The 22,294-nt window shown below is 32.3% G+C and overlaps 1 protein-coding gene across 3 annotated transcripts in view; it reads left to right on the top strand.

The window, feature by feature from the left end:
• Positions 1-22,294, top strand: part of Rdx (radixin) — an 80,135-nt gene that overhangs the window by 34,471 nt on the left and 23,370 nt on the right. For all 3 annotated transcript variants that reach the window (XM_047516199.1, XM_047516197.1, XM_047516198.1), the window contains 5 exons: positions 2,139-2,235; positions 3,136-3,299; positions 8,183-8,313; positions 21,085-21,245; positions 22,128-22,220. In XM_047516199.1, the coding sequence (XP_047372155.1) occupies positions 2,139-2,235; positions 3,136-3,299; positions 8,183-8,313; positions 21,085-21,245; positions 22,128-22,220 (646 nt within the window). The remainder of the gene's footprint in view (positions 1-2,138; positions 2,236-3,135; positions 3,300-8,182; positions 8,314-21,084; positions 21,246-22,127; positions 22,221-22,294) is intronic.

The following is a 22,294-nucleotide window of genomic DNA, read 5'->3' as shown; positions in this document are numbered from 1 at the left end:
TAATTAAAATCTGTTCCCTCAATAGATAATTCCTTAGATATTATGATTATTATTAGATACTACTGACAGATAGGTTAAAGTTAACATATATAAGAAATCAGAAGCAATGAGAGAAATTATAATAGAAGTATATATATTGGATTTTGAAGGTTTTTGAATGTTTATAGGAATTGTTTTGAATATTTTTGGACATCAATAGAATATTAAGCATAGTGAACAGCATGATTATATTTTGAAAGTAACCAGCTTGTCAGTACTGTATTATACATAAATATACATGAATATTTGCTGTATATGGACATATATATATGTATGCTATATGGACATATATGAATATACATGTATTTATGCTACATATACATGTGTGTAATACGATATAAATGTATCAGATTCTGATAGCACTTTTCAGGAATAATACTACAATTATCCATTATGACCAAATCACATAGGCAGTGAAGTCTATGCCAGTATCATCTTCTCCTAAGGCATTATTCTTTATTCTGGGTTGGCTCCAGAATTTTAGTTTTCAATTTATGCCTCGCTAATAAAATATACATTTCAAAGCCTATATTAATGACTCCAGAAAAGGAATTTTACAATTTTTACTCTAATGTATACAAAGCAAGTTAGAATGCTATCTCATTCACTAGATAAAATTTTGCAGTTTTTTGAAACACACAAATTACCTCAAGACTAATTATGAATGGATTTTCTTTTTCCTTTAAAAAAAAATTTTTTTTTTGAGCCAGCGGGGGAGACTGAGGCAGGAGAGTCATTGAGTTCAGAGCCAGCCGTAGCAACTTAGCCAGGCCCTAAGCAACCCAGTTAGACCTTGTCTCTAAACAAAATGTGAAAAAAGGCTGGCTCAGTGGTAAAGCACACCTGGGTTCAATCCCTGATGCCAAAAGAAAGAAAAAAAATTGTATTAGTTTCCAGGCTCACAGTATAATTCTCATAATTATATTCTTGTAATGTTTCAAAAGTAGCACATAAATGTAGTATAGTTTTTATTCCCTTAAAATTATTGTGTTCCAACTGTGTGCTGTGGCTTGCATCTGTAATCCCAGCTACCGGGGAGGCTGAGACAGGAGGATCACGAGTTTGATGCCAGTCTAGGCACCTTAGTGAGATCCTATCTCAAAATAAAAAGAATTTGTGTGTGTGTATGTGTGTGTGTGTGTCAGTCAGTTGTAGTTATGTTCCTGTCACTTCCTTTTCAAGAAGAATACTTTGATTTAGCTCAGTGGGCATTTGGGGCTAAAATAACCCTTGCATATTGAGTAAAGAATATGTAGAAAAAAATAATTTTCTGTGCTGTAGTACCTATCTGCTTAAGCATTAAAGGTAGTACAAATAGTTAGAAATTCTTGCTTAGTTATCAGAAGCCTGGATGACTTATTGGCTAGTGTAAGGGTCACAGCCATTTCTCCCTTGTGTGATTAGGACAATAGTGATGCATTTGATGGATAGTCTGAAAAAGTAATATATATGAAAAAGTAGAAACAAAATTACTTATTCTAATGACTCCCTGTATCTTTTTGTGTAGGGTGGTAAAAAAGGGACAACGGTCATATAGAGTTCGAATTTTAGTTCTACCACTTATCCAGCCATTTGTGACTCTTTAAAATTTTTTAAATTGAGATTTAATTCATATGCCATTAAATTAATTCTTTCCAAGTATATTGAAAATTCAATGTTTTTAATATATTCATATATCAAACATTTAACAGGAAGGAAATAATGGTAATTTATGTTCATAATCCACATGAGAAGTTATAAAAACCATATTTTTCCCCTTTTCTTCTTAAACATATTTAAGCTGAAAGTTGTAGTAACTTTTAAAAACAAACAATAAAAATCAAAACTAGTATCAACTCCAAGCAACTTAGTCCTATACTCTGGTTACCAGATAACTTTTCCTAGGTAATTTTAGGAAAATAACTCTAATGCTTTTACGGTTCATGACACATTTATAAACTCTTTGAAAGGTTATTATGTGATTTAACATATCAGATTTACATTAAAAATACATTTTGAAAACATATACCTCTTTAAGACTGCTAAACTGTCCCCAAAAAGTTATTAACTTTTTCTGTTGTTTCCTGCTTTTAATTAAAGGGATGCTCTTACTTTTTAAGGTTAACACCTAAAATTGGCTTTCCCTGGAGTGAAATCAGAAATATTTCATTTAATGACAAAAAATTTGTTATAAAGCCAATCGACAAAAAGGCACCTGTAAGTAAATTTATGTTTTAACTCTTTAAATTTCTGCTACTTCCCTGTGATGTCACTTGAAGAATGGCATTAATCATTTATTGGATTGCTTTTAACTTTCCCAGTGATGATATTAATTCAAATATTCAGAATATTTATTAAAATGTTATCAAAAAGTTTAATTTTTTTTTACAAAATATGAATTTTAACAGATTGATTTATAAGGTAGGTAATATTTATTAGAAAGTGACTGAAAACATCACCATTTCTAAGAAACAATTCAAAAAATTACTTGGTGATTAGAATATAATAGAGTGCTTTTTTAAAAAATAATTTATTTTTGATTTATTATAAACAAATGGGGTACAACTTATTTCTCCGGTTAGAGAGAGCACTATTTTTAGTTAACTCCATTTATAGAGTTGTGTGTTATGAACTTGTTTTTTGTTTTTGTTTTTGTTTTGTTTTTTAGCTTAAAGCCTTGGAACTTTAAATAGATATTTAACATTTAACTAATGTCAAGGATACTCCAGCATTCTACCTGTGCTAGTTATTGAAAACAGAAAGATGGAGAATATTTCTAGGTTAAAAAACAACCACAAACAAGGATCATTTTGACACTAATTGCAAAAGGCAAAACAAAATAATCTCCTCTTCTGAGGTGGTAAGGAACGGGTGGTCATAGTTAATTGGAAAAGAAAAAAGAATGACATTTAAAGTATTGAGAGAATACGATAATAACCTCACTAGAAAACTGGTTAGGCATGAAGAGGCAAGGAATTAGTAATTAGGAGTTAGGAAATTTAATGATTTCTAACTTATATGTATTGACTTTAGAATTCATAAATCATGTTGAAATTTAATAGATGTGAAAGACACTAACCTTCAGGAAGATTTTAATTCAGAATATTTTATGTTCAGGATTTTGTTTTTTATGCACCACGTCTGAGAATCAATAAGCGGATTTTGGCCTTATGTATGGGAAACCATGAACTATATATGCGACGAAGGAAGCCTGATACTATCGAAGTACAACAGATGAAGGCTCAGGCTAGGGAGGAGAAACATCAGAAGCAGTTGGAAAGGTATGAATTTATAGCCTTTCATTTTTAATTGATAGGAATAGATTATCTAAAACTTAAGACTGCTCAGTTTCATTACTGAACTCTAATTTTAGATTTTTATATTATTTTCATTGTATTAAAATTGAGAGCATTATCACACTGTCTTTTTTTAAATTGAGTATGTATAATTTTCAAGGTAAAATCTGACAGATATTTCTGAGAAAATAACTTTTCACGACTTTAAAGATGTGCTTCTTACCAAACATGCTTTTCAGATTGTTTTGGGCAGAGTAGTTTGAAATTTTTCAAATTCGTTTTACGTGTGACATATTTCTTAAATTTTTCAGGGTACGAATGTGCTGAATGTTTAACTTTGAAACAATATTAGTAACATTGTAGAACTCAAAAGTCACTGTAGAATAGAGAAACACCCATAATTCCTGCCTAAGCCACTGATTTTTTTGACTGTCTCTCTTAGACTTGAAAAAGGTACCATTAAAAATACATTAAAATTGAGAAATATTGGGTAAAACCCTTATTGAGCCTGGAACCTACATTACTGGCTCCAGGAACACAATTCCCATATCTGATTCTAGAATTAAACCGAATATTTTATTTGAAAAAATTTAGAGACCAAACTGAAGCTAACCTTCATTGTGGAAATCTTTATGGAACAATGTGATCATCTAGGAAATAGAGGTCTTAAGAAAATTAAAAACTCAAAATTAAGACCTAAACATACATTTTAAACATTGGAAATAAAAATTTGTGTCTAGTAATTAAATGACCCCTCTTCCATATGTTACCTAGCTATTATAGTTCTGGTATTTACATTTAATAATTTTTTTAAATGTACTAGGTAATTGAGATTTTATTATTTTTACCTATTTTATAATATTAACTCATTGTGTGCCACAGAGAATGTGACTTAGCAAAGTTAACATTTTTAAAAATGTGGACATGAAACTTTAAATAATTCTCAATTCCATTATCAAAGATTCTAAATTGGATTGTTACTTTGGGCTCTGTCCTTTTTTTCCTGCTGTCAGATGCCTTTGAATTACATTGTGGTTTGTTCTAATCTTTGATTTTTTAAAAAAGTTCTTAAGTACATTCTTATATTTTTAAAAATCATCATAAAACTTTTGCTGTCTCCTCAAAGTCTTCTGTAATAAATTAAGTGAAGAGTTACTTTATGTGCATTTCCTGCAGCTTATATTCACTACTTCATATGATGTCTTACTGTTCTTCTGTCCTATTAGTCATCTTATTTCTCAGCACATGCAAGAGGGCTATGTGGAATCTTATTAGTATCAATTGGTGATAGTTACTCTAAAACCCAGAAGGACATGGAGCATTTAAGTTTTTTTTTTTTTTTCCTTTTTTTTTGGGGGGGGGCATAGTAATTATATGGTTCCTTTTTGGAATATATTTTATAGCTTTTCATCAGTAATCATTTATTGACTGGTTTATTCACAATAAGAATTTAGTAACTTTGTCATTCTAGTCATCTAAAGATTGGCAGTCTTTCAGAAATGGCATGCCAAGTCTTCATTTATTCCCTACTTTACAGGTCAGAGAGAGAAATGGCAGCTGTATATATGTGGAAACAATTTTGGTCAAGCCCACTGGCAAAGTAGCCAGCAGACATACTTGGGGGAGTGCTCAGAGGTATGCTGCCTGTGCTGCTAGACTCTCTTGGGCAAAAACAGTAGATGGGAAAGGGCAGCAGGGAGACCTCTTTCCCTACAATATCTTGGTATATGTGACTGAATTTTTTCCCCCATAACTCTTCTTTTATTGGCAATGAACACGATCTTGTTATTTATGTCCAATTTGAATGATGACTCACTCTGTCATACCTGAACATAATTTTATATAGGTAAGGTGGTTACTAAATTTAAAAACTAAAACCTCAAGTTTATTATTTGGATATACATATGCCAATTGTAGGTTAGCTGTGGGATCTTCTGTGTCATGGTTGGCTGCTTATTTCATGAGGACATAGCTCGTGTCATACAAAGAACATAGGCTTTGAAACTAATATATCTTGATTTGAATCCTCTTCTAAAACCTGTTTAACAAGTATCATTTGAGCCTGTGTTCCCTTATTTTACTGTGAAAATAATAAGCTTCAAGGGTCTTTGTGCAAAATAATGACCGCCTCTGTGTAGTCATTTAGCAAAGCAGTTGGTGTTTATCAATTAGTAGCTATTATAGTAATTAATATTTTAATATATATTCTAAGTTGAATGTAAGTTTAATATTCACTTAGGAAAATATTCTAAAATAATTTATTTTTGCATGTTAATACAGAGAATTTATAGTTTACTAATGTTATTTATGTCCTTGAAATAGAACTGGGTCAAAATGAGTATTTTCAACCCAAACTCTGAATAAAGTATCTTCATCCATATTTGGAATAATCACAAGAAGCTTTGTAGGGAAGTTGAGGTCTTCACTGAGACTTGAAGATTAGAAAATAGAGAAGACATACAGATAAGAATATGCATGCCATGTCTAAGGACCAGTGAGTGGATCATGTTAATCCTCCCTAGTAAACAATGTACAGGGGAGAAGCAAAATTTTCCAGTTTTATAAGGGAAACAGACCTCTAAAAACTAGGTATCTTGAAGTGGTGTGAAGAACTGAAGGCATTTATATTAATTGAAGTGTTAGCTGGCAATGACTGTAGTCAGGGGAGATAAGATATGAGACACGAACCTCACAAGAGTGCAAAGTAAACTGCATATTGTTTTGTATTTTATAGTTGGATTAAATGTGTGCTTGTGCTGTGCACTTATTTTTCAGTAGGAAGATAATATTTGCTCCTACCTTACTTGTAGCCAGGGTACAGTCCTTTTTTTCTGCTTTCCTGTCTCTTTCACCTTCATCCCTAAAGAGCAAATGAAATATCAATAGGGAAATGTTAAATAAAACTAGCACCTTTCCCCAGAAGGGACTATAATGAGAGAGCTGGACCTGAAAGGTTTTGATGGATGAAACATGGTTGTAGCTTTCAGATCTTGAGACAGGGTTTGTACTGTGAGTCCTCAAGCAAAGTCTTGGGACCTGGAGGAAGAAAGAAGGGAACTGTCTAGGGGACCTGTGGTAGCAGTAGACATGACTGTGCAATGGCTGGCCAGTGGTTGGGGTAGGCAATCAGTCAACATCCTCAGGTAGAAGAAAAGCATGAGTAGTTCTTGTCCATATTAACAGTTACCTGAAAACTACTGTGCTTTTGTTTTCTTGGAAAGCTTGATATTTTGGCTGTCTAAAGATCACAGAAAGGGCAGCAGCCTCTGGGGGTGGGCGGCATCACACTCTTCTTTTCCTCAAGGGAACTAGGAAACTTAAACATGCCCTTAAGCCTCCATCATTCAGGTGTTCTAGAAGGGTAGAAGCCCCTACCTCCTTGAATCTCTTTGCCTGTATGTGTATGCTTCATGGAAGTGAATATTCTGTAGAGTGAACACAAATTCTGGAGTGTAGTTATTGGCTCTTTCTTGTAATTGTTACCTTGTAGGGAGCCCCAAAACTAAAGTGGAGTTCCCCTTGCCTGAGAGCCTCAGGCCCCTAGTTCTTAAGTGGTATGAGGATTTATTAAGCCAGTATGGGTTGTAGTCGCCCTTTAACTTCAGGAGTTGGCTAGGTGCAACTTAGGGTATGGCAACTGTGCTGTCAACTCTGAGGATGCCTGGTCACCATCATTGCCTGCCTTGCTTGAGTTGACTTGGGACAGACAATACTATTTACTCCCAAGTTGAACTTTCACTGCTGGGGGTACACGGTATTTAGGATCTGTAGGAATTTCAAAATTTAGATTTATAGAATGAGGGAAAAATATTTTTATACTAAGACTTTGTGGATAAATTTATCAGAGGCTGTAAATGTGGTTTTTATGTTTGAAATTCAGAATTAACACTAGATGGCAGTGATGACTTTTTGTGGAACATTAAAAAAATGTTAGAGATGAAATCATTTGTTTTTAAATTAAAAAAAAAAAAAAGAAAATTAGTCTCATTGAAGTAATGACTTAAATATTTATGGAACTTGTTAAGTTATACAGTTTCTCATCTGACTTTTATTCATTCTTTTGTTTTTGGTCCTCAACATGGAACCCAGGGTAGGCTTTTCACAGATATTTGATGAATGAATTTGACTGTAAAAGTCTCATCAGGCCATGACAGATGCAATTAAACAATTAAGACATTCTTTTCCATCCACCAACCTCTGATGATGATCTTTTTTAACAGCATTAAAAACCTAGTATCATTCTAATCACATTGTCAAAGGAGATAAAACCGATCTACCATCTTGTATGTAGGCATATATGGGTATTACCCCAGAAATTAAACTTGCATTAATTGATTTTTAATGATTGAAAACTGTTACCTACCTTAGGTTATTTTCCTGTTTAAGGAGGGCTCATGCTAATCTAAAGGCGGCATTTTTTGCGGGGTATGGCAACTGAGTGGTTAAACTGTTAATGATGTTGATGTATGTTGTCAGAATTCATCCTATGCAGGTAGTAACTCTCCTGGTCTTTTACCTCCACTCAAACTGCCTTAAAAACATGATTTATATATAATACTTTCTAGTAGTTTTGTAGTTAAGAATCTTCTTACAATGTCTTAAGCTTTTAATAGTTTGTCAAAATAGTCATTGACTATCTTTTTTGTGATCCCACAATAAGAAATACACTGGAACCCAGCACTTGTATATATACAAATGGGCACAAGTGTATGTAATAATACAGGCCTATATTTTTAACCATAGCATATTTGAAGATAAATTAATTATAATGAAAAATTTAAAATATGCTGTGGTTTCTTATTTGTTCAATATTAGGTTTCACAATATTTCTTTTGGTTTGTAACATGGAAATTGCACTTCCTTCTAAGGGCACAGTTAGAGAATGAAAAGAAGAAAAGAGAAATAGCAGAAAAAGAAAAAGAAAGAATAGAACGTGAAAAGGAAGAACTAATGGAACGTCTAAGGCAAATTGAAGAACAGACATTGAAAGCCCAAAAAGGTAAGTTTTTTTTTTAACTAAATTCAAATTACTGCTTTACTAATAGGAGTATTTCCTTGCTATTATCATATGTTCTTTTTACTATTTAGGACAGTTGCATTTAATTGACAATGCTTACAGGCATTGGATCATAAAAACATTTTAACTAAGGCACATTCAGTTGTACAGTACTTATGTTTTCTTTCATTTTCTTAGTCACAAATATTTTTCATGTGTTACAGATGAATATTTACTGTAGTAAAAAACTAAATCTATAACAATAACTGTTTGGGCTTCCATAAGTAAAACTATATATTCAGTACTTTAAACAAAATAATTTATGTAGTGCTTTAAAGTATTTTCAACTGTTCTGACTTATATACACTTTTAGAACTCATGCATAAAAAAAATTTTAGTGTATTAGAAAACAGCACACATTGTGGGTATAGCTCAGTAATAGAGCACTTGCCTTGCTATGTGTGAGACCCTGGTTCTAGTCCCCAGCACTGCATTAACATCAACAAAAGAGATAGATGTATCTGTGGTGATACATCTGTGTATCATCATACACAGATGTATTATCTGTTTCTGGTAATACAAGTTTTGGAAGAACTTACGTCCTAGGCAGCATGTAACCAAAATACTACAGTTCTTTGGTTCTTTGATGTGTGGTTTATGTTAAGTAACTATAGAATTTACTATTTTCATATAGCAAATGGTAGAAAGAGCCAAAGGAAAAAAAGGTATTGCGCTCAGCACAATGTTTCTCTCCTTCCTAAGCAGTAGAATTTCATGAAATATATGCCATTTATAAAACCAAATCTAGTAACTTCTTTCCTAACAGTTAGTAGTCATTGAGTTCTATTGGAAATAACCAGTAGTCTCATATAAGGCTTATTTTTATTCCTTACACCAGCCTCCTATGGTAGGGAGAAGCTCTTCAGGAATACATAGAATAATTTGCAAGTAGATAGAAGGGGAAGTTTCAGAAATAACTCTAAGTCTACAAGCTGGTTAATCATCCCAATTCCAAAAGAATTGGGAATATTAAATAGAAAAAATAGGGTTTTATTCTAACCAGTAGAAATCTTACTTCTCAGTGTTATAGGAGACCTGGAAACTAAATTATCCGAAGCCCAGAGGTAGTATTTGTTTGCAGAGCACAGGTCAGGGGCAGAAATTGTTTAATTCCAACTTGATGCTGTTCTACAACTGCAAGTGTCTTTTATCTTTTGCATCAGTCAAATCAGACATTTAACAACTGTCTACTTTGTACTGTATTCTATGAATAAAAATATAGTATACATGGAAGTGAAGTCTGTATAGTTGATAGATATGTACATAATAAAGTGTTGGACATGGTAGTGCATGCCTGTAAATCCCAGCAACTCAGGGAAAGTGGCAAGAGAATCAGAAGTCCTAGGCTAACCTGGGACTTAGTGAGATTCTGCCTCAGAAAATAAAAAAGGGTTGGGGATGTAGCTCAAGTGTTAGAGCACCCCTGGGTTCAATTCCCAGTGCCTATAAATAAATAAAAAAATAAGTGAGAATATGTGCTAAGTGCCACGGCTAGTATAATAAAGAACATTGGGAAAAAAATCTGAATGAAGAGTTACAGGAGTAGCTCAGCAGTAGAGCACCTGCCTAGAATGCCCCTGGCTCTGGGTTCTGTCCATAACACCACAAAAAAAAAAAAAAAAAAAAAAGTATGCAGTGTACTAAAAGATATTTAAGAAGGAAAGTTTATAAACATTTATTATACTTGTCTGATTTTAAAGAAAAGAAATAGCACTTTTCATTTATGTAACACCTTTTTGAGAGAACTAAATCTTTCAATCTCATTTATTTAGGATGTGTAATAAAAACATTAATTTACGTACAAAAACTACTCAAAGAAGCACTGAAGAATATAAGTGAGATAAAACATAAAGAATATAGAGCATCCCTGTCAAGACAATTTCAAATCAGTCATCTTAAGGCAAAAGACATCCAATTTGGTTTTTGTTTCTTTAATAAAGTTTTCCCAGGCTGTTCTAAAATCTGCATGATTGTCTTGTATGTTAAAAATTTCATTCAAATGCAGTAACTTTGGCCATAACTAAGTCATGACATTTAGTAAATTGACCTATGGGGTTTTTTTTGTTAGAGAAGATACTTTTTATGTTTCATTATTTTTGTTTTTATTAAAGTCACTATTTCAAGTGAATCATTAAATAGAAGCATGGTTCCATATGCAACACTTTAAAAATTATCATTTTTAATAATTTTGAGGATATATTGCAAATGATATTTGAATATAATAAAGCCAGACTTATATTCAGTTACTGTTCAAGCAACTATCAAGGTGAATTTTTCTTCTTCAATAAGACAAACTATAAAAAAGAGTTGACATGTAATGATTGCATTTGGTTTGGATACTTTTTAAATTCCTTGAGTGTATTGTATAGCATTCTAGGTATTAGGGATAGAGTACTAAACAGGTAAGGTCCCTACTCTATATTTTACTAAAAGAAGAAAGAGTGATGATAAAATTATTTTTATGTAGTTTTAAGTACTATGAGGGAAGCAAGCATGATGTGATCAAAAGGAGTAGTCGTGGGTAGGCAGGGCAGTATTCGCTTTGGATATACATTGTTTACAGTTAGGAACAAAGCTTTAATTCTGTCATTAACTTAAAATATGATCATAAGGAAGTTATTTCAATGTCTTGGTTTTCTTAGATTCCTAAATTCATATTTAAAAAAAGAATCAAAGCACTTTTTCAGTGAAGTATAGATAGATTGCTTAGATGTAGTACAGATACTTTTAAATTGTTTTATCTGAATAATTTGTAATCACATTCTTAATTCTGTGATTTCTAAGAATTTTGATTATAAAACTTGTTCTCCTTTCAAGATAGTGTTCTTTTCCCAGGATTTAAAAAAAAAAAAAAAAAAAAGTGATCCTTGATGAAACATTGCCTTAGAAAAGGGAAATACAAATCAAAACTGTGTAATATCATTTCAGATACGTACAATAACTCCAATCTAGAAGACAAAGATTAAGAAATGTTGGTGAGGATACAGAGTAATCATACATTGTTGGTCAATGTAGTACATACAGTACAGCCATTTTTTATAACTACTATGGCAGTCCTCAAAGAGTGAAAGAGTTAATATAGTTCAGTAATTTCTATCCTTAGATTGTACCCAAAAGAAATGAAATCATATGAACAACAACAAAAAAAAGTATATAGGTTTATTAACATTATTCACAAAAGTCAGTGGAACAGGGGAAACAACCCAAATGTTCATCAACAATTGAATGAAAAGATGAATAATATCCATTTTATGGATATATTACATTTTATCAGTTTGAAAGGAATAAAGTACTGGTATAGGCTACAACATGGATGAAACTTGAAAATATGCTAAATGGAAGAACCATGGCAGAAAAGAACCACATTTTAAATGATTTCATTTATATGAAAGGGGAAGAAAAATAATGGGATGGGTATTTTATCTATTAAGTTTGTTTTTGTTTTAAACATAAACTGTTACTGTTATATGGCTTTCAAGCTTTCCCCTTAGGGTAACATAAATTAGGAAATTATTTGACTTGCAAAGTTCAGTAATGCTTGGGTCCCAGTCTGCGAAAGTAATGCTTTCTCCAATTTTATTGTCTTGAACTCACATTAACTTTCTTTATCTGCTCCTAGTTATATATTGTAGCCTTCTAAATCACTATGACATTATTGAGATAAACTGTTTGTTTTTGTAACCTTTAACCTTTGTTCTGGAAGAACCAATACTGTAAAACCAGATTCCTTGATACCCCCTTCATGCATGGCAGACCTCAAAATATTAAGTTCTAAATTGTTATGAACCAGATAGGCAAAAAAAAAAAATTGATAAATAAACTATCTTTCTCATATAATCCTTCTTTCTAGGGGTTTTAACTGGAATCATGGTGCAATTCAGTAAATTTTTCAGACTCTTACAGTCTCTGCCCCACGTACTCAACTGTGCCATTGCAGTCTGAAAGCAGCCGTCTACAATTGTAAACAAATGAGGGTGCCTGTGTTCTAATACATTATTTATCAAAAAAATTACTTTGGGTTTGGTCCACGAGCCATAGTTTGCTAACCCAGCTCGATTAACTGGAAAAGAAACAAACAGGGAAAGTCATTTATGTGATATTTGAATGCTGATAACCTTTCTAGAAGAGATTAATATAGTGCAAAGTTCAAGATTTCAAAAATCTTAAACTTCCATATAATTATTAATATGCCACAAACAGCCATTGCCTTATTTACCTTTTATCAGATTGATAAAACTGATAGAAATTAGTGAGCATTGGGAAATATTTTAAGATTTAACTTTGTAACACAAACTTACTTCTCTTTCTTATCTTGTAGTATGGAAAGAATTTCTATTATGATAAAAATATTGTACATATTTTTCATTGTGGTAAAATTAAATTTATTATCTTAATGATTTTTTAAGTGTACAGTTCAGTGATCTCAAGTTCAGTCATAATGTTGAACAACCATCATTACCATCCATCTCCATAACAATTTTCAACTTGTAAAACTAAAATTTTCTTCCTATTAAATGGTAATTCCCTATTCCCCACAAACCCCTGGCAATTATCATTCTGCTTTCTGTCTTTATAATTTTGGCTATTCTACCTAATACAAATGGAATCATATAGTATTTCTACTTTTGTGATTGTCTTATTTCACTTAGCATGATGTTTTCAAAGTTCATCCATGTTGGAACATAGGTCAGAATTTCCTTCAAGGCTGAGTATGCATATACTACATTTCACTTATCTGTTCATCTGTTGATGGGCATTTGGGTTGCTACATTTTAGCAAAGTAAATAATGCTGCTATGAATGTGAGTGTATACATTTTTTTAAAAGAGACCTTGCTTTCAATTCTTCACTTACTTGTTTGCTTATTTAGATGAATGATACAGCTATGAATATTGTCGGTTTTATATGTTAGCCAGATGAGGAGAATAAGAAAAGTTTGATATGTCCATATTTTAGAAGGTAAATTCTAAAATGAGTAATCCTGGAAGGCAAAGCAAGTCAGCAAATGAGTGAGATCCTTTGGTGAACTCTCCCCACACACACACCATGGTGAAGAACTACATGTACACCAAACTGACTACCAGCAGAAGAAATGAGAAAATCAGTGTTGAAACAGAAACAACATACCATATGATAGCAAACTTCTGAAAAATCAATGAAATCGAGATTAAAATAAAAACACAAAAAAAAAAATCAATGAAGCAAAGGGTCAGTTTTTTGAAAGGATAAGCAAAATTAACAAACCCTTAGCCAAACTAACCAAAAGGGGGAAAAAAATGATCAAAATCCAGGATGAAAAAGTAAATATCATCACAGACATTACTGAAATCCAGATGATCATCAGAAACTATTTTGAAAATTTATACTCCAATAAGCTAGAAAATCATGAAGATATTGACAAATTCCTAGAGACACATGACCTACCCAAATTGAACCAGAGGGTATAGAATACTTAAACAGATCAATATCAAGTAATGAATTTGAAGCAGCTATCAAAAGCCTTCCAACAAAGAAAAGCCCAGTACTGGATGAATTTTTGGCCAAATTCTACAAGACCTTTAAAGAAGAACTAATACCAGTGCTCCTCAAATTATTCCATGACACTGCCAAACTCATTCTACAAAGGCAGTATCACCCTAATACCAAAACCAGAAAGTGACACATTAAGAAAACTTCAGATTAATATCCTGATGAATTTTACATTCTTATAAAATATTGACAAATTGCCTACAAAACCTTTAAAAGATTTCATCCCAGGAATACAATCTCTAAATGTAATTCACCATAATAAGTAGACTTAAAGACAAAAATCACACGATTATCTCACTAGATGCAGAAAAGGCATTTGACAAAGTTAGTACCCATTCATGTTTAAGACCCGAGGAAAACTAGGGATAGAAGAAACTTACCTCAACATTGTGAAGGCTGTATATGACAGATCCAAGGCCAACATTATTCTGAATGGAGGAAAAACTGAAAACATTTCCCCTAAAAACAGGAGCAAGGTAAGGAATAAGATATTCCATGCTAATGGACACCAAAAGCAAGCAAGGTAGCCATACTAATATCTGATGAAATAACTTTAAATCAAAACCAGTAATGATAAATGTGTCAGTTCAAGAGCAAATAATATATTTTATATTTATTATATATATTATATATTGTAACATGTTATAATATTATATTATTACATATCATTATAATGTATATTTACATATCTCCAATTTTGTAGTACTCAAATAAAGCAACTATTAACAGACCTGAAGGTCAAAACAATACAGTCATAGCTGGGGACTTTAACAATAGACAAATCAACAAAGAAACAGAGTTAAATTGTACCCAATACCAAAGAGACCTAGCAGACATCTTCAGAACATTCTCTCCAACAGCTTCAGAATGCAACATTTTCTTATTAGCATATGGAACATTTTTCAGGATAGGTCATATGACATTTTTCAGGATAGATCATATGACAGTCTATAAAACAAGTTTCAGCAAATTAAAAATAAAAGAAATCAGATTGAGTATTTTTGCTCATCACAATGCAGTAAAGCTAGCAATAACAAGAAGAGCTTTGGAAACTATACAAATACATGAAAGAACTAAGGAAGAAATTTAAAACTAAATTTTTGCCAGTGTAGTTAGTTTAGAAGATGCTTCTGTTTACATATCAGAACCAACTCATAAACTACCCAGCATATTTAAACCATGAAATGATGAAAATACTTTTTAAAACATAATACTGGTCTCTCTCCCTCTTCACTTCCTATTTAAATCAACTGCAATGTGCAGTTTCACAGACTGGATATTTGAAAATCAGTGGTCAAACTAAAATGGTGTGAATGGAAAAAAGCTAAATTTCTACAAACCAAGTATTTGTTAAATGTTCTACACATTGTCTTTCGGACTGTTTCTTTCTTTGGGTACTGGCAGTTGAACCCATGGCACATAACCACTGAGCCAAATCCCTAGCCTTTTTTATTTTTTGAGACAGGTTTTCAGTAAATTGCTGAGACTGGCCTTGAACCTTGTGATCCTCCTGCCTCAGCCTCCTGAGTTGCTGGGATTATAGGCATGTACCACCACTCCTGGAAGAGTCACTATTTTAAATATATAGGGTAGAATCTATTTTAAAATAATGTGAGAAGTTAAAAAAGCAAAAACAAAACATAAATTTGGGGGTCCAGATATATGAAAATGGCAGACATATTCTATAACCGGAAATAACTTTAGTTGCTATACTCTTAACAAATTATAAATTGTAAAATGATAGAGTACTTGGGGGTAAAAAGATCCAATGCATCAAACATATACTTAAGTATCTAGATAAATAATAGTTTAGCTCACAAGCAGGTTTGGCTCTCATCTTTGAACCTATTACTTGGAAACATTCAGATTTTGTAAACAGTTATTCAGAGATCCACTGACTAGCCCATAATGCATTTGTGTTATCCATTGTAAAAATTAGCCACATAAAAACATGATTCTAATCTACAATAGAAGCAATAAAATTAGAAAGTAATACTTCTCTTTAGTAATTAGATAATCAAACAACAGCACTGGGATAAAATTAAGACAATTTCTTGTTTCTGCCTCTTATTCAATAAGCCCCTTCCTCATTTTTAGATAACGAGAATAAATGTACCACAACTAAGTGTGGAAAGCCGCTTTCTTTTATTTAGACCTTAAGGGGAAAAAATGAACTTGGTTACTTGTTTCCTTTTAAAAAAAATTCAGCTTAACATATTTCTAAATAGTCAGGACTAATGATTTCTGATCAGAAAAATAATTTTATTTGTAAAACTTGGCCAAATTTATTAAAACCTAACATGCAATGTGGTACAAATTGTATGAAGGCTAGAATTATAACATTCCAAATGCATGACAGTTGTATTCCATCCTAATAGGTGTTAATCCATTATGTTCCATCTTCCTATATAGAATTTGAAACTTGGAGCTTAATGGGTTAATGTACTTGTGCTCTTGTTGTTTTGGTCCAAAAGAGCAGAGTTAAATCAGTAAGCATAAACTATCTAATCTTTTTCCAACAATAATGTAGAATGTAAAATAATAATAATAATAATAATAATTTAGATTATGATTGGCAGCAGAAATATTCATGATGGATAATTCTACTTTAAGAAGTATAAGTAAAGGACTATATTTCATGAACAGATCACAGTATCAAATTTTTATAAAAATATATGAAGAAAAAAGATGCAATAGCTATCATAAACAATGTGTCTTTGACAATGCATCTGAAGAGGTAAAAGCTGAGGTTAAAGGGCTGGTAATGTTAATACAAGAGGAAGTTGAATGCTGTATTTCTTACCTTATACAACTCTTACTCTTTACGGAATGGTAATAGTCATGCCCATAAAAGTGTATTGAATGGCATTTGAAAGCAACCACTTTATAATTATTTAAAAGAACCTTTTTAAGAAATTATAATACAAAGGTCTGTGCTCTATAAGCATTCCTCCATTGTGCATTATAACAATAAGGCTTTTAATCAAAGACTAAGTGGGACTTAACAAACTGGTTTTAACAAACATTTTATAATTCCTTTTTGCATCTTTTTGTTTTGGGGATCTACTTCATCAGGGTGCTCAGTGGCTTGGAGTTCTTTGGATTCTTCTTTCTCGGACTCTGAATTACTTTCAGAGTCATCTAGACTTTCAGGATCAGGTGAATGTCATCATCTCCAGTCCCATCATCTTCTCTATCATGATCTTCTATCTCATTGAAACCAAGTTCACAATGGTAATAGCTTCCCGATAATTTAATGTCCATATTTGCTGATATTGGGACTCCAGTTCTTTATTTTCTTACCTTCTTCCTCTTTTTAAAAGTGAGATGTTGTTTTGTGATCTCCTAGGACAAGACAACCAATATGTGCTTTCTTGCTTCTACCCCATAAGTCTCAAGAATTTTTGTTCTCTCTCATTGCTCAAGTCTTCTTCCTCTCAATTGCTAGATCCAAGATCATTGTCTGGGGTGGCTGAATGATTCACCTATATGTGTGAAACTCTGGCAGCACTCATCATTGTGCCGATCCGGACACGCAGTCCCCAACACACTCAGAGTTCTCCTGAGCCAGACACCAGCAGCCTACAGTCTGCCACTGGCCCAAAGAGTGCCACTCCAGGACTCAGATGCCCCCCTGGGCCTTCACCACATTCATCACCGCTCTAAAAATTTCTTGAAGTGAAAACAGATACAATATACCAAAGCCAATCAGATATAGTGAAAGTAGTACCGAAAAGAAAGCTTATAGCAATCAATGCCCACATCAAAATTAGATTTTAAAGAATCTCTCACTGCCTTTCAAGGAACTAGAAAAAGAATTAAACACAAGTTTAGTAACAGGAAAGAAATAATAATGATTAAAGCAGAAGTAAATGGAGCCTAATCAGCAATACAAAAGATCAATAAAACAAAGAGCTGGTTCTTCAAAAATATGAAATAGGCCTTTAGCTAGACTAAAGAAGGAAGAGTCCAGTCAAAGATATAAATGGAAGTATTACAACTGACACCATAGAAATATAAAAATAATTAGAAATTGTTATAAAGTTTGTATCAATACATTTGATGATTTAGGAGAAATGAACAAATTCATAGACACACACCTTAAACTTAACAAGGCTGAATCATGAATAGAAAACCTGATCAGACCAGTAACAAATGTGATTGAATTAGTAATAAAAAGCTTTCCATCAAAGAAAATCCTAGGACCAGGTTTCACCATTTAATTTATCAAACACTTAAAGAAAACTAATACCAAATCTCCTTATGCTATACCAAAACAGGAAGAAATTCTTGCAAATACATTCTAAGAGGACAGTAAAAACAGATAAAGATATAATAAAAACAGGAAAACCACAGAGCAGTTGGATTAACAAAGATTCTTTTGAAAAATTTTTGCAAACCAGTCCAACAACAAATTAAAAAGATTACTTAGCACAATCAAGTAAAATTCATCCCAATGATGCAAGGCTATTTCATTATACCACCACATCAACAGAATGAAGGACAAAAACTACATCGTTATCTCAGTTGATGGAGAAAAGCATCTTAAAAAATTCAATATCCCTTTTAATCCCTTCTAGTAAAAATGCTGAACAAATTAGGCATATGAGGAACATACCTCAACAAAATAAAGGTCATTTATATTTAGCCAACAGTGAACATATTGTATGGGGGAAAAGCTTTCTTTCTAAGATCTGATACAAGACAAGGATGCCCACTTTTAACATTTTTATTCAACATAGTGCTGGAAGGCCTAGCCAGAGCAGTTAGGAAAGAGAAAGAAATACAGGGCACCCAAATTGAATAAGAAGAAATCAAATTGTCACCATTTGCAGATGACATGTATAGAAAACCTCAAAGACTCTATAAAAACTATTAAAATTAATGAATTCAGTAAAGTTACATGATACAAAATTAGCATACAAAAATCACTAGCATTGCTATATGCCAGTAGTGAATTAACTGAAATAGAAATCAAGAAAGCAGTCCCATTCATAATAGCTACAAAAAGATGAAATACCTAGAAGTAAATTTAACCAAAGAGATGAAATATCACTGCAGTTAAACACAGATGAAATAAATCGAAGAGAACACAAAAAAGTGGGAAAGCATCCCATGTTCGTGGAGTAGAAGAATCAATATTTTTAAAATGTTCATTCTACCCAAAGCAATATAATTAATTGCAATCCCTATTTAAATACCAGTGGCATACTTCACAGAACAGGAAAAACAATTCTAAAATTTATATAGAACTACACGCACACACACACACACACACACCTGAATAGCCAAGGTTACTGTGAGGAAAAAGAACAAAGCAAGAGACATTATACTACTGGACTTCAAAACATATTACAATTCTGCAGTAGTTAAAATGGCTTGGTATTGGCATAAAATAGAGTAACCTAGACGTTAACCCACACATCTACAGCTAACTGATTTTCAGCAAGGGTACTAAAAACACAAATTAGAGAACAAATGGTCTTTTCAGTTAATGATGTTGGGTAAATTGGAAATCTACATGCAGAAGAATTTAAGCTAAACTGCTATCTCTCACTGATTAAAAAATCAACTCAAAATGGATTAAAATCTTAAATGTAACACTCAAAACAAACTTCCAGAAGAAAACATGTAGGAAACAACTTCAGTCCTTTGGTATGGGCAAGGACTTTTTGGACAAGACCCCAGAAGTTCAGGAAACAAGTGCAAAAATAGACAAATGGATTTCATAAAATTGAAAAGTTTCTGTATAGTACTCAGCAGAATGCAAAGACAGCATACAGAATGGGAGGCAATATTTGCAACATATACATTTGACCAAGAGGTTAATACCTAAAATATGTAACAAACTCCAAATAATACAACCAGATTTTAAAAACGGGCAATAGATCTAAATAGACATTTTTCAAAAGAAAATATACAAATGGCCAACAGGTACATGCAGAAATGCTCAACATCACTAATCAGGGAAATGCAAATCAAAACCACAATGGGGTATCACCCCACTCCAGTAAGAATGACTGATATAAAAAAGACTAAAGATAACATGTGGTAACATGGATGTGGAAGAAAGGGCACTTTGCACACTGTTGGTGGGAATGTAATTAGTACAGCTGTTATGGAAAACTGTGAACTTCCTCAAAAAAATTAAAAATAGAACTACTATGTGATCCAGCAATCTCACTACTGAGAATGTATTTGAAGGAAATGAAATCAGTACACAGAAGAAAGTTTAACAAGTGGGAACTAAGTTATAGTTAGATTGGAGCAAGAAGCTCTGGGGTACTGTTGCATAGTTTGATGACTTATACATAACAATTATGTACTGCACATTTCAGGAGCTAGAAAAAAGGATTTTGAAAGTTTTTAACAAAGAATTGTGCTTATTGAAATAGGTGTGTTTACTGATTAAAATACTGTGCAGTGTATACAAATTGAACATTTTTTTGTATCAAAAATAAAAATTTAAAAGAGTAATACTAGAATTTAGCTGTGGCAACATCCAGTGTTGTATACTTTTCATCTTTATAGCAAAATAGCCCATAGAATTTTTATATTCCTTTATCAAGAATTTAGAACCTAATCAAAGACTAATTTTTCTTCTCCAGTCCTCTCAAAACTCCCAATCTTAATAGCAATTACTCAAGCTAATTCTCACTATGAACAACATTAAGAACAGTAAATTCTAGTCAGTCATCTCCAAATAACACTTGCTTTAGGAATTACATATACCTGTAACACAATTTTCAATAATTTGTAGATCTCATAAGAACTTTTACATTAGGTCAAATTTCTTGGGTTTACTTATCTAATAGATGTTGCCAATCCCTAATCCAGGACCTTGTGCCTACTATGCAAGTGCTCTATATCTGGGTATAATTTAAAAAAAAAAAATTCCCCCCCAAGGTCAAACTTAAAAAAATAAAGGTAGGTGCTTCTAGCTTCTTCTTGTAACTTGAATTAAAAAGAATTTTCCTGTCTTTGCATTTTTGAATTACATCATAGATTTCTAAAAATTATTAGTATTTCACTATGTTAAAACTGAGGTCTATGTGTATTGATATATGTACCCATTTTTAGAAACTATAAAGATTAGATTTCTTGTTACTATTTTGGTTTCTTTGGGTAATGAGAATAATTGGCATTATTATTATTTGGGGGGTGTGGAAATACATGTATTTGACAGAACTAGAAGAACAGACTCGAAAAGCTCTAGAACTGGATCAGGAACGAAAACGAGCAAAAGAAGAAGCTGAACGACTAGAAAAGGAGCGTCAAGCTGCCGAAGAGGCCAAGTCTGCTATAGCAAAACAAGCTGCTGACCAGATGAAGAATCAGGAACAACTAGTAAGGAATTATCTTCGGTCTTAGAGAAAAAGAAAAGTTTAAGTAAATACATGACATGAACTTTTTAAAACTATTTTATACCTTCTGGAATGCAAACCAAAAATACAGGGAACTTAAGTGTGAAAAATAAACCTAAAAATTTTATTTCTGCCTTAAAGGAAACCTAAAAATAAAAAAAGATAAAAGGTATTTCTGTATACCTTTCCTGCCAATAAAAGATTCTCATTTGCTTACACTTTGGACAGGCTCCACATAAGTCATTTGGAATCTTTTGTTCTAGATAAATTGACACATATGTTCTTGTCTGTACATAACTATGGGCCATATTGTATTGATTTTTTTTGTTTAATGGACTTTCAAATAATGAGGAGTAGGCATTATACTTAAAAGATCTATGGATTTAAGTTCAGGTAATTACTTGCTATTTGTCTTTATGTATTTTTAGCCTCCCTGTCCCTCTCTGTGAAAAGAATGATACTACTTAAGAGAATTGTTCAGGAATGAGATTATTTGACAAAGTACTCTAAATTATAAAGCATTATTACTATTTTTCTTTTGTAGACTTTAGTGAATTTTTTACTGATACAAATTTTTAAAAAATTGCTGTTAAAATTTTAAGATCCCATTACTGAATCAGGATTAACTACTCATCTATAGAATAAGTGTTTTTACTTTGTCTTATTAGCTCTTTATCCCAAGAACCTAGTATAAATAAACTATTTAAGATCTTCAAAAAATATTGGAAATATGGAAGACTGAGAAAAATATATAAAACAGCCCAAGCATGTACATGAAAAAATTTTGGCTTAACATGTAAGATTATTCAAAGTGTATGTATGTATACATATTTTTTTCATTATTGGTAATTGTTGTTTATTGTAGGCAGCAGAACTTGCTGAATTTACTGCCAAGATTGCACTTCTAGAAGAAGCCAAAAAGAAAAAGGAAGAGGAAGCTACTGAGTGGCAACACAAAGTAATCATTTGTTCTGTTACTTTTATTGATAGCTATTCTTTGCCCATGAATAAGCCCAGCAATATACTGACTTT

Source organism: Sciurus carolinensis, chromosome 11 (assembly GCF_902686445.1).
Source record: "Sciurus carolinensis chromosome 11, mSciCar1.2, whole genome shotgun sequence".
Taxonomy (NCBI): Eukaryota; Metazoa; Chordata; class Mammalia; order Rodentia; family Sciuridae; genus Sciurus; species Sciurus carolinensis.
The sequence above is the reverse complement of the archived record's forward strand: the minus strand, read 5'-3'. Positions and strand labels throughout refer to the sequence as shown.